Source organism: Athene cunicularia (genome assembly GCF_003259725.1).
Source record: "Athene cunicularia isolate RWA chromosome 20 unlocalized genomic scaffold, athCun1 chr20_part1, whole genome shotgun sequence".
Classification (NCBI taxonomy): domain Eukaryota; kingdom Metazoa; phylum Chordata; class Aves; order Strigiformes; family Strigidae; genus Athene; species Athene cunicularia.
This window is the reverse complement of record NW_020799125.1, coordinates 7,623,022-7,637,257: the sequence shown is the minus strand read 5'-3', so window position 1 is coordinate 7,637,257 and position 14,236 is coordinate 7,623,022. Positions and strand designations below refer to the sequence as shown.

Sequence of the window (14,236 nt, the reverse complement as noted above, 5' to 3'; positions counted from 1 at the left end):
CCTGGGAGCAGGTCCCGAGGTGCTGGCTTTCCTTCTCCCGGCGGCAGGCAGGGCCGGAGCGCACAGAGGGGATCTGCACCAGGGTGCAGGATTACAAAGGATGAACAGGGAATGACGTTAAAGGACAAAAGCCCCAAAATCGATGGTTATGTCTGAACTGTGGGAGCTGCAGACATGGACAGGGGTCCAGCTGGTGCAGCAGCAGGCACACCTGGGGGTTAAGCAGCTGGGAACGGGCCACTTCATTACACCACCCTGTTCAGAGCACCTCAACTACTGGACATTCTCACAAATCTTTAAAAAACAAACAGGGAAGCTTCGCCCATCCCCTCATTCACATCACTCTCCTCAGAGCAAGAGCTCCAGAGTGGCTACAAAGCAGTCAGTCAGCCCCTCACCCAGCTCCTGCTGCCTGTCACTGCAAGGCGTTGGCAAGAGCGTTAACAGTCTGGAGGGCAGAGGCACCACTCAGCCGGGTAAGGGTCACCCCAGAGTCCCCCCGTTAGAAAAGGTAGGGGCTGACGAGCCAGGTTTCAGTCCAGTGCTGATGGTGGGACAGCCGAGACTCTCAGCAAGAAACAGCACAAGCCAGGGCACTTTATCTCAGCACTGATGCTTCTAGCAGCTCATCTGATAATCTCATTAAAAACATCACTTGATGATTTCTCCCTTCCATAAACGCAGGGCAGTTCACACCCACCACAACAGCCGCCCTCATCATCTGCTAATGAACTCCTGGAGCAACTCTCCTGTCTCCAGCCAACACCAGAATTGCACTACCCCATGTTGCAGAGTCCACCTCAAACACGGTTTACTGGGGCGTTCGAATTTACTGATGCCAGAGAGAAGCGATTCAGCAGTGGGGCAGGTACGGCAGCAGGAACAGAGCGCCTGGTGCAGGAGCTCTCTGCCCCATCGAACGTCACTGCTGTAAAGTGAGCTGAGGGTGTTTTTAGAAGCAGCAGGTCAATTTGTCTGGATTGTGTGTGTGTCCTTCAGGTGGTCTCCATGGAGAAAACGGGGATGGTCTTTGCAAGGAGTAACAAATCCACACCTTGACGCTAGCTGAACACCTAGTAAGAAAGAAGGTGCTGAAAACCCATTCCCACGCTGCTGCTTCTCAGAATACAGGACACACTTGCTTCCACCAAGGCAACAACAGGAGTCTTTGCTTCATCATCGATCTCGCTATTTTGCAGGTTTCCCCCAGTTTATGCCTCTACTGTCTCTCTTGTTTCATTTCCCTTCTCAGCAGCCTATATGCAACTGTCACAGCCGTGTTGCACCAAGGCAGCGGAGCCGTGCAGCAAAGCAATCCTGCAAACCGCGCTCCGAGGGGGCCACAGCGAGGGTGTGCCAGCGGGTGGGGGGACGCAGCCGGCAGCACCCCTGACCCCGGGGGGGCAGAGCCGCCCCCCGCCAGCGCCCCGTGCCTCAGAGCAGCGCCACGTCCTGCACGTGAAGGGACTCGTGTTTTGCCCTTAGACAGGCCGCTGCTGCCTTCCGCTTACTTCGGCAACCTGTGGTTGTGGCGAACTGCTGCACGAGAAGAGATAAAGGATGTCCCTGGCTCAGCTGCACTGCTGGCAGACAGACCGAAGGACGCAGGCACATGGACATGTGGGACAATCTCCTGTGGCACAAATCCCCCCGTCCGTGCCCTTGACCTCCCAGTGCTGCCCAGCTCAGGGCTGTAGGTGTCTCACGCTTTAACCCAGGGCCCAGAAGGAGCTGGTTCGTAGGCAGCTCATGAATAACATGAGAGCACAGAGGGGGAAAAAGCCAACACAAAAAGCCCAAGGTAGAAGCAGCAATCTCTGGTCCTAGACTCTCAGTAAAGAGCAGCATTATTGTGGATTGTACAGTAAAAGCCGCGCATGGGGGTTATCAGAGTCATTCCAGCCCAAACCCTGAAAAATTGTAGGTTATAACAGCACGTTTATGCCTTACAAAATTTCATTGCTTGTAACCAGAGATAACTGATCTAAACCACTGCATGTAAACAGATGGGATACCACCTTACTCTGAGAAGCTGGTTTAAAAGTCTCATTTCCCAAACTTTTTTTATTATTATTACAGGTAATTATACACCCCAGGTAGGAATGCCACGAGGCTAGCAGATGGATGGATTCAACCTGCAGGTCAGGCACAGGCTGTGCAAACAACCCAAAACCCGGCAGGGAGAGGCAGGAGCAGAGGGCACTGAGGGGAGCAGCAGAGGGGAGCTGCCGAGGGGAGCGCTGCCTTCCCAGGGGAACATGGGCAACTAAGAGCCCTTTTCCCCCTCTGCTCTGCAGTGACAGAGAGGATTTTGCAAGCAAGAAGCAAAAACTGCCCTGGCCTTCTCAGGTTTGGATTTGTTGGCTGTCAGCAAATGAAGTTATGGCCCCCAATTTCAGGAGCTCCCGTCCAGTGCCCAGTGCAGCAAACATCTCCCATGGTGTTATTTTTGGGTTTTTCAACCAGAGCTATAAATAAGCTATGTGTTTTGGGTGTTCATTATTTCAGGGAGTGTTTGGCTGAGTAGACTGTCCCCAATGAAGCTGCCAAGTGCTGGATGAAGACACCACCTTACACCCACCGTCCAGCCTAAATGCCTGAATTATTTTTAAGTCCAGCCTAAATAACTGAATTATTTTTGTTAAATCCTCCCTTTTTGCCTATGCCCTGAACACCTGTGGCTTTCAAACCTTTCATAAGAAAAAACACCTCCATAAGGTGAACTCTTCCCCCTGCATCTCACCCGGAGCTGCTCCAGCAGTGATCCCAGGTAATTTGGAGCAGGGTCTCTTCAGGGCAGCAGAGCCATCACCAGACAGGCGAGCATGATGGCCCCTCCACACACACCCTCCCGGTGCAGCTGTGGCAGTGGTTCACACCAGTGAGTAACCCAGGCAGATCCCCGACATCTTTCAGGTTGCAATACAGCAACTCAAAGGGAAGGAGAGCGAGGTCGACTGCTCCCCTCGCTGCAAACTCATCCCCTGGGACACTCTCCTCTGTGGAACAGCATCTGCCTCCACAAATAAACACCCCACACCTCCAGCAGGACTCAGCTTCGGCGGAACATGCTGTTCAGTTTAGGGCAAGAGCAGGCCAGGTCTTGGAGAACTGAAGCATTAAAACCCAGTGAAAATGATGGAGAGCATTAGAAGGGTCTTGTTTCATGCCAGTGGGAAATCAGAGAGGGTCACTTCTCATCACTCATGTTGGAACACCAGAGCTCATGGGTGGCATTAGGAATATTTCAGGAGAACTACACATCGAAAACTCATTCTGTTTTGTTTAATACATGTAATAAAAAACATGGCTCTACATGCTGGATTTAATGAAATCCTCCCCTTCTGGCAGGGCTGCACAAGCCAAAACCAAGCTTAAAACAAGTGGACAGTGACCCTCCAGAAGGAGGGATGTTGAAAGCGTTTCTGTTGTACTTGCAGGGCGAGGGGAGGGGAAGGGACACAGGACCCGGGACTGTGTTTTGCTGGGAAGCATGACGACATCCAGGGAAGGAAGGGAACACTCTCAGCCTTCTGGCCTAAATTATCTGCTAACACAAATAATCAAATTCCAGGGACCACACTGCTCTGGCGCCACTAAAACAAGGGGGAGGCCCGGCCCCAGCGCTGCATGAGCAGGTGGCAGCCCGCGTCTGACCCGCTCAGGATATTCAAGTGCGATATACAAAATACTGATGCTCTCTAAGGAAGCCAGCATCACTCACAGTATCGTGGGAAGTTTTTAATGGCTCACTCAAGGCAAGGCCTCTAAAATGTTTATATTAATACTTACATGTTGGATAGCCACTCATTTGGTCTCAGCTGGAAACCAGTCCAAACAGCTGAGAAACATCTGGCCGCTAACCTTGGACAACTTCTAATCTGGTAGCCCAGGGATTTAAGAGGTCTCCTTGGAGGGACAGAAGTTTGGCACATACCTTACCGAGGTCTCTGTTCTGCTATGGTTGTTTCTCAAGTCCTGCTCACTGCTCCGGGACGACACAGACAGCCAGTGTACATCCCGATCCCATTTACACAGCAGCCAAGTCTCAGCGATTGCAAAAAGCTGTAATTAGATATTACTCCTAATTTCCAGGAATACTCCTGAAGGTGTGTGAGCACGTGTGCTCCCCCTGCCTCCCCTGTTTGCCAGCTCACAAAAACACCCACCTCTCCATTACCCTGCCCCAGTCTGCATGTGTGCAGGATCAGTGCCGCCAGCCCTCCAGCCTCACCCCTGCTCTATCTTCCCTCTGCCTGCCCTTACTACCAACAAATAAGCACACATCTGCCTCAGAAAGTTTCCACCATACAACAACAAACAAAAATCCTGTTCTTTGTACATCTGGAGACCACTATTGGGCCAATTATGACCCAATGAGCAGCTCTATAAAAAGAGTGAGTAGAGGGAAAACAGACTCATCATTTCTGATGAAGATGGCTCAAAAGTTTACTTCTCTTTTCTTTCCAAAACAGTTTGGTTTTTGTTTTTTGGTTTTGTTTTTTTTCCCCAAAAAGTTCAGCTTTGGCTATCCTGAAACATTTTTTGGTGAGTGGAGAGCTAATGAGACAACATAAAAGAATACAGAGGTTGAGCAACAGAAAGGGGGAAGAAACATTTAGACAGACCATTTGACATTTATTCTCCCCTCCTATTACCCATCAAGGTACCACTGAGCTTTCTAAACATGACAGGGCAAAGCCACCAACAACCTGACTCGAGAGGCAGAAAATTAGGACAGGACCCACATTTCTGAGAACCCTTTGTAGGCTTTATTTAAAAGGAGATAAGGATGAAAAAGGCGACAAGATGCTTGACAGATATAAAATAATGAGAATCTAGCTTATCTCCTTATTTTCCACATGGTCTCTGCTCTTGGCTTTTTTGTTACAACAAATGTGGGAGACACTGGGGAAAATGTAAAGGCACAAGCACCAAGGACGTAGCACCAAGAAGGGAGGACTAGGAAAAAGATGCTCATTAAAGGCTAAAAAAGTCTCTTTCCTGTCAGAGGCTGAGCGTGCTGGCTCTGGTCCAACAAAGCACTTAAGCATGCGCCTAACTTAAATTTTACTTCACTGGGGCTCTTCACAGGCGTAAAAGTTAAGCACATTCTCCAGCAATCTGCTACAGCAAGACCAGAGAAAATGAGAAGCTATTAAGGGACCTGAATCTTGGTCAACAGCAAGGTTAGCATGCTTTTGGAAAGCACCCTTGCCAAAGATTAATGCAATATGGCAATTTTCACTGACTTAGGAAAACTCTAAGCCATCAGAAAAAGCTTCTTAAATACAAAATAGTATGTAAAAAGTTTAGATATTAAGAATAGCACTATCAAACCCTTTCCACCTTCTTTCAGTTCAGCATAGGTAGAGCTTGAAGCAGACACATATTTGCAGGTATGTGCAGAACTGGAACTCCCTTGTTTCAGTGTAAGCCAGTGCCAGGCTGAAAAAAATAGTGAATTCACTGTGCTGTTTCTTGATGTAGGAAACACTGTCCTGTAGGTAAAGCACTGACCTCAAATGCCTAATGGCCAATTCCCACAAACAGCAAGGTAACCCACAAATAGCTCCTACAATTCTGGCAAGACACTACAAAGGCTGGTATTCGGCAAAGGAGTCAGAGCATGTCCCGCTGCGTATCTCTGTTGGGTTTGATTCCCTCGATAAAACTGGCATAACTTAACACTGCTCCCCTGCATCCCACCTGCCTGGTGGAGGCACCGGGCGCTGCGCTATCAGGGCTCCAAAGCCGCGCTGAGATAAAGCCCCGGGAGCAGCCCAGCCCCGTCCCTCGGCCCCGCCGCCCGCCCAGGACCGACGGGCACGGCCGCACACGGGGCTGCTCGTCCTGCGCTGCGTCCTTGGACAACTGTGGGGTGAGTCACAGACAGCACTGGTGTCTCACAGAGCAGCTGATAACGCTTTTTGGCTTAAAAATGATTATTCTAATGACAGTGAAAGAAAAATTTTAGATCCAAAGCACTGCAAGAAGTTTTAAGAGTACAGAAAAGGCATATTTAAGCATATACTCCCTACATACACACACAGAGCTTAATTACAACAAAGCAAGAAGCAAACAACAATTAGTCTTTATTAATAATTAAAATCTCACTGCAGTGCTGTTTTTCCCCCTAGCAGGTTAATGCCTGTATGGTGAAAAAGTCATGATAAACAGGCTTTTAAAACTGAAATTGTTTCAGGATAAACAAGAAAAGCAGTTCCCACAAGAGAACATTTAAATTGAGCAGCACTTACACCTTGCTCAGAAGCAAGCCTTGTAAAGCTTGCTAGCTCCCTCTACTGTCTTCACACTACGAGCCGAGTCAAGAGCTGGCTCGGCCTCCCGGGACGCAGGGGCAGGTGAGGGGCTTTACCGGGTCGGCACAGCTGGGACAAGGGCGGCTCGCAGAGCCTCTGCGGGAAGCAGCAAGGGGCAGCCCCATGGCCTCCTCCTGCTCAAACCACTCTCCTCCCCAAGCACGGCTCCAGACACCTCCAGCAGCACCTGCTCCAAGAACAGCATTTATTTTATGGCCAATCCACTTATTTATTATCCCTTCACATCTTTCTCTTAAGACACACTCGTTCAGGACATAAACTGAGGGTCAGCGGGGATCAATTAAACACTTTGCCTTGACGCTGCCCGTTAGGATAAATACAGGTAAGACGCAAGTTTCTTTCCCCACCTCGCTTCTGAAGCGTCAACAAGCAACCCGGCTGTGGGACGACTGGTCTCTTCCACCACGTAGCTCGTAGTTGCATACACTGACAAAGCTACAACACACAGATCCGCTGGCAGCTGACTCTTAGGCCATTATTATTCCAGACTGCTCCTACTTGGCTGAGAGCAGAGCAGTGCACTGGAGCACCGGCATGTTCAAAGAGTGCAACTCTGAGGTGAGAAAATTTACAGTGAAACTTTTTTTTTTTTTTTTTTAACCACCACCCAACTTCACAATGTTGTTAATACATGGCTCTTGCCAGCACAGCTCCCTGCCCAGCACGGCCAAGGTCAGGGTGGAATGCTCTAACCTGGACAACTTGCAAAGCAAACCAGTTTCAACGTTTTAAAATTGTTACTTGAAGTAAGAAGATTGGGGGAAGCCCCCAACCACACACCAACCATATCCTCCTGAACAGGGCAAGGGCACTCTTACAACAGCTCTGAAAAACAGAAATAATCAAGCAGCATGCTGTAATTACCAAGCATTGTTCCAACTCCCATTTAACATCTTTAGATACCAAGCTATTTTAGACAGACACACACGATGCTGACAAAGTATTAGATGCATTTTCTTCACAGATACCCTCCCAGCTACCAAAGGATGAGCAGTATTCCAGGCTGGAAGCCAGCAGCAAGTTTCACAAAGTTTCACAAAAGTTCGTTCCCTTTTTCATTCCTAACCCAGGAAAAACCTTGTTTCACCATAACACTGAAGTGAATGCACGAGTACCTCTGGCAATCCTCTCAAGTGGAGATGCTTTACACTTGGAAAGGGTCAAAATTTTGCAGCCCCATTTTTTATCCAGATTTGGAGAGAAGGTCAGCTTTTTACACTTCACTATTTGAGGGAAAACAGGTAAATTTTCAGGTTGTGAAGTTTTTGAACTTGACAGACAGCGTAACATGCAACTGTATGGGGATTTGATTTCCTCAGGATTACAGCACATCAAGGTCACTGCAATGACAGAGTCCCTTCAGATAGGACACGTATCTAGAAATTAATTTCAGTAGTTCCTTAGCATCATGTAACATTACCAACTGCCAAGTCTATGGGAGTCTGAGGTTTAAACTAAAACTAAAGATTCTCCTTGGCACAGCAGCAGCAGCTGGATAAAGACAATTGCCTTTTGCCACCAGTTTACATACTGTTAGCTAAATGTGATCTGTAGGAAGATACTTCCAACAAATCAAGAGTTCCATAAGGGATCAAAATTCTAAACATAAATACAATTAAAGCCTTCTAATATTAATGCACACTTTTTATTATATTAAAATCAGGCAATGGTCTGATACAATAAAAAGGCTGCTTATGGAATACTGTTATGTTAAACTTTAATTACAGAGGATGTTAAATCCTTACAACTAATAATTTCCTCAAAAGAGTTAATGGAAACATCAATTGTTCATTGACTTGATAGCTGCTGCTTTAAAATGTGTTTATTTTTACTTTTTTCATCTTTTTTTTTTTCTTTTTTTTCTCTTTTTTTTACACAAACACTGAATTTTTCATAAAACTTAGGACACACTAGGTTGGTTTTATGTAAGCTTGCATCCACATTTCAGCAGTTAGTGGTCCGAAACAGTATACCAGAAAAGGCAGTGATTTGCCAGGATGCAAAGCCAATAAAGGTCCTTAATCTGCTGTATGCACCGCTCCCCCAAAATCTTCACTGAAGAGATTTCTCTTCTAAGACTTACAGAATCCTAATAAAATCTACTATGCTGATTTGATTTGTCTGTAGTTGTTACATCTTTAGAAGGGCCAAACATAAGTGCAACATTTTGTTAATTAACATTCTTGGGTCAATCCAAAGCACCAAAATACAACTATTTGAGCTGGAGTGTGTGTTCAGAATCTCTGCGTGCAGTTTCCCCATTAAAGTTTGGCAGCAGAAGATTTCGGCAATCCTGGTAAATTACTGCTCTTTTCACCACGTCAAAAGCCTATCTAATAACATCAGCCGTGGCCAGCTTGGCGGTGTGGCAGCAGTGCTGGAGGGACAGGGAAAATCCAAGTTTGCGAGCAGAACAGTTACTCTTGTTTCCCAGGCTGGTAAAAACTAAATTTGTTGCAAAACCAAAATGATAAGCAGGAGGGAACAGGTCAAGTTATTGCCCCAACGCTTACCCCTGCTGACCAGGGGTGAGAAGAGTCACAAAGAGGGGCAAAAAGAAAGCAGCACCCCCATTAAAAGAGGGGAAGAGGGAAGAGATTAAAAGAACCCTGAATCCCTCACCCAAAGCCCACGTCACTGGTGAGGGGGACCAGGAAGAGAAATACAATCTATGCCTTGGCCAAAGGGAAGAAGGAAAGCTCGCCCCAGATTATCAGGGCATTTAAAAAAAAATAATAAAAACCCCAAAACGACCACAGTCACATTCAGCCTTTACTAGAGATAGCACAAAGGGAGGGATGACTGAGGTTAGCACACATCCCCATTAGTAGTCCATAAAGCCCAGTGTAGTACTGGAAGCAAAAACCTTTGTGTCTACTCTAATAAATAGCCCTGAGCTTCAACTCTATTGCAAAAGACAGAAAAAGAAAAAACAAAAAACCCAGGCCAGACACACAGCAAGGTGATTGTGGGATGTATGCTTTCACAGTTAAGTTAGATGTGCCACACTGGTCTTGACAGTAATAAATTTAAATAGACTTTTCCTGATACCAGAAGTTCAGCTATGTGGACAGTGGTTACACGACAGGATTATTTGTTATAGCACAACTTATATTTCAAATGAAAAAAAAAAATTAGTATCATTTACAGTATCTCAAGAAAAACTTCCTTTGAATGGGAACTTCCTTTCCAGTATTTTGAGGTCTACAAGATGCATCTAGAAAATTTACTACTGTGGAAAATGAAGACAGCTTAAATTGAATAAGGGGGGCATGTTGGTTTTTTTTTAATTAATTGCTGTAACATTGTCCTTCAGGTGGCTGAGGAAGTTTCATATTTTCTTTAGACATCATTAGACGCCGAAGCTCTTGCAGAACAACTTTGATACTATAAGAATTCTGCCATTTTGCTAGGACTGATATGGCTCTGGGGTCCACCTAAAATAGACAAAAACACCACTCTTGTCAGAATTGATACATTTGATACACTCAACTCCCCCACACACCCTCCAAGTAAAGATCCTATAAGGAATATGAGTGGGAGAAACCAAAGAAAGCAAGCAAGTGGTTTCCTAAAAGCATAATAAATCCCTGCGTGATGCAACTATTTGTGAGTTGCAAAAGCACAGGAAAAGTGAATTCCACGTTTTGATTTCTGAACATACTACTTGATTCATGTCTTCCCTTCTACCCCCCCTTTCCTTTCCCTCACAGCAAACGGCACCCGCAAGCAGTAAGTAGTTAAGCCAGTCACAAGTATATACAAAGCATTAATTCAAAGCTGCACTCGAAAACATTAAAATGAATAAAAACCAAAAACTTACCACTCCATTAGAACTATTTACTCCATTCATATTAATTTTTGTTACAAATCTTACAAATGGAGGTGCTTCTGGATACTTAGGCCCACATTCTATTTTAAGGCTGTATATTCTGTTTTCATAAATTGTCTGAGGGGAAAAGAAAAAGGGGAACAATTACATCAGGCAGTTCAATTACCATCTGGTTAAAACAGTGGTTACTTTAGGGACATGCAAACTACTAAACATAAGGACAGCCATTTACATATTATGCTGGCTACCTCCGGTTGGTTTCATTTTATAATATTCAGTGTACCAAAAGTTACCTCTTTCAGGGTAATAAATTCTAGCGATCTTTTAAGCAACAAATTTTCATATAAGGAATGTAACTGACATTGCTTCCCATTCACCAGTTGAAATGAATTTTTTAAATCATCATGTAACTCAGAAACCTACTTTTCAACCAATCTTTACAAAGCAGCATTGTTTTATCAGTTTACTGATCGGACACACTACGTTGAAACTGAAGCCACAGCCTTAGCTTAGGTAACTATCTAAAGTCAGCCTGTCCTAGAACTGCAGTTGAAAAATATTCTTTGGTCATAAAGGAACGTGCCAGCTATCAGAAAGAGGAATGCTTCAAGATTCAAACACACTGTAAAGTACATCCTGATCCTGAACATCACTTTGTCTCCACCTCAGTAACACTGTTAACAGCTAATAGAAATCCTAGATCATGCGTTTTTAATTAACCAATCAATGGGTATAAGAGAGAGACAAATGTAACAAGGCTACAAAAATTCTTCAATGTTTAATAGTAATTAAAAGAAACAACAACAGTTAATGTCATTCTGCATTCTGAAAGCAGCAACTATTTCTGGTGTGCTGATCTGGTACAGCCTGGCCCAGAGCTCCAGCTAAGCTGGGCAACACAGGCAGCGGGCAGAGGTATACAACAGAACAGGATCTTCATGGGGAAGTTTGGGCAGACAAGCTCTCCAGATTTAGAGTTTCTGCCACAATTTCCTGTACCCTCAACAATACAATGAGCTTTAAACTCAGCAGCAATCATGAGAAACAAAATCCAGGCGAATGTGTGAGCACAGAAGCCCACCAGCAGGCAGCAGCTCCCGCTCACCTGTGGCAGTGGAGCACCATGGCTCCACCTGGACCTGAGGGACGGCTGCCCAGTGTACAAAAACTTCTCAATGTAATACTCCATGCAATCCCTTTCAAGGGCCTGTTATGCCCCTGAATATCTTAATATTTCCTTAATTAGTGTTTTGATGTAAACCACTACCAAAAAAATATAAGAACTGACTTCTTGATTCAGCTTCCCCTCATCTGTGCAAGTGAAGTGGCTTTAAAGCAGCCTGCAGCCCCCCAGGGCAGGATCAGTACCAGGCCTCCCGTGGCTGGCTGACAGCAGTGCCTCTCGGACCCTCCTCCAGCACCTCAGCATACCAGGGCGGTGACAAACTGAATGCTGTCACAAAGTTTCGGGGAAAAAAAGTAATCCGTCAGCTCTGCTCGGCCTGCCCAGGTCTCCTGACCCTGAGCGTGCCTTGTGCACTAAGCAGCAACAGCCCAGAGGTTTGTGCAGGTTCTTAGGGTCTTTGCAAATAACCACACAACGCTGAGACTAGTGAATGGAAAGCCTCCACCGTGCACATGTCTATAGCCAATATAAAATATGTGCAGATAAAGCTGACGTTTTGACAGTGCCACTGTTTTTAAATAGCTTGTATAAACAAGATGAATCACTGGCTGAGAAACCATCCACACAAAGTCTGGGAAGGAGAAGCATGCTTCCATGTATGGTAGCAGGACTCTCAGAGCAGCAGCACGTATCCAACTCTGCACCACAGTTCATTTTTCCCTCTGGATGCCCAACATGAGATTCTTCCACCTGCTACAAGTGTGACTGCTTTCTACCCAGAAGGAAATAGGACACAGGAAATAGGAATTTTTTTCCAACACAGTATTCCCACATCCTATTAGGAAAAAAAAAAAAGGTAATAATAGAACTGCCTATTAACAGTGCTAAAAGCAGAACAGCCACTTAGCAAACATGAATGACTGGAAGTTCCCAGAAGGACTCTCAATGAAGACTGTTGCTTTCAAGTAATAAGCTCAAAAGAAGTCGACACTTCTGGGAAAAAAATCTGTATTTGTAAGTGTGTCAGAAAGACAAAAGAGGCACAGGTGAGGCACACATCTTCTGTGATAGTCCTGTAGCCTTGGTTAGCAGTGTGACATGAACTACAAATTTCTATCACTGCTGACAAGTCTGCACGTCTGTTTGCACACTTCAGTTTCTATTTAATTTTCTAAATTAGATTTCAAGGTTGCTTAAATTTTCCATAAAGTGTATGTACACAGTGAGCTTTCTTCAGTCTTAATGCAGGCTCATTAACACTCTCCTAATGTTCTAAAAATCAAATGCTGTTCTAGAAAATTATTTGGGCATATCAAAACCAAACAAAATGATCACGAATGGGGTGATGTTAACAGTGGCAGACAAAAAGTAAACACCACTTCTGGACGAGATAGAAAATACTGCATGTGTAATGCATTACAATATAAATTCTTGTACAACCTCATCTTATGTTAGAAAATGCAACTGATAGAATGGAAACACACAGGGCAGTAGCATGACTAAAGGTCTGCAAAGGTTTCCATATAATAGATTGAGAGCACTGGAATTACTGAGAAGTGACACTGAGGCCAGATACAGAGACAACAACTACTATTGCAGGAAGGAGGATCAGCTACTTAAGGCTTCATGATAAGAATTTTAAGGAAACAGAAGACAGATACACAGTGAAACTGGAGGCAAGTTTTGGTTTTAGAATACATGCATATATATAATGCACAATTAAGTCCTCAAGTTCACTACCAGAGTGGAGACCCACATTTAGTAGGGTTCAGAGGGGGAAGAGAGAGAAAACAATACTACCACAAAGACCAGTAGCATTATAAGAAGTCACTCTGGGAGAGAACAGAGAAGAAACTGAAGTAATTAAAATTTGAGTTTCCTGAGTTAGCTGAAACTCTGCAAGAGCAAGTCAGTACTGCTGCAACAAAACCCAACCCATAAACTCAACAAGAAACAGCAGGAAGACTAGCAGTACTGAACAAAACATCCATGTTTTACCTACATTAGCTCCATATGCAATCTCACTAGCCGAAGGATTTTAAACATGCTGTATTCAAGAGTACAGGCTACTAGAATCCTGAAATCTCAAAAGTTATGTCTTAATGAATCTGTAAATATAAAGCAGACATGTAACAGAACTAACCACAGAAAGGCACTAAAAATATTCCAAATTATAAGAAAAAAGACATACAGATACACGAAACCCATTATTATATGGAACTTGAACCTTCAACATAAATTCCTTGCTAAAGTGTTTTTTCACTCACCTGTGTTTTGTTTGCTTTCTACTTCAGTGGTTAGATTAAGAGAAGAAAAGGTGGAAGAAAAAAAAAAGTAACAGTGCTATTTAAATATTTAAGTAGATACTTACTCTTGGAGGCCCAATAATCATTCCTGTCCATCTTGTAAGTGTCATATCTTCATCATCTTCAAGGCCCCAGCTAACTGTTCCATCTCCTACTCCTTTCTGACCTTCTTCAAGTTCTTCCAACAGACGAAAATTACGAGGAACTTTTACTCCTGAAAATAATCAGAAAAATATTTTGAGTTGAAAAATCTAATAAAGAAATAAAGCTAATTTCACAGATACTTTTAGTCATACAGAAAACATTTTGGGTAAAAACATTAAAATATCACTATTTTTTGAATTACAATATTTAAACACTATGAAAAAGATATCCCCATATTTAGCTTGGATTTTGTAACCAAAACCAAGCTATCCACAATTAAATATGCTAGAAGGTTGACAGGCCAAATACTAGGGCAGGCAGTAAAATGAAAAGAAATTTCTGTCCAGAGATACAGACAGTATTATAGATCTCTAATGAGCACTTGTCTATATGATTTATACTATAAACATTTAGAAGATTCTATAAAATGACACCATGAGAAGCTTGACATCATGCAACTCAGAGCTTTTAAAAATACCATTCA

The 14,236-nt window shown here is 44.2% G+C and overlaps 1 protein-coding gene across 1 annotated transcript; it reads right to left on the bottom strand.

The window, feature by feature from the left end:
• Positions 1-7,970: 7,970 nt before the first annotated feature.
• Positions 7,971-13,902, bottom strand: UBE2V1 (ubiquitin conjugating enzyme E2 V1). The gene is given in 4 exon segments (XM_026861973.1): positions 7,971-9,781; positions 10,168-10,293; positions 13,674-13,826; positions 13,828-13,902. Coding segments are annotated over 4 exon segments (501 nt in total). The 3' UTR covers positions 7,971-9,634.
• Positions 13,903-14,236: the final 334 nt, after the last annotated feature.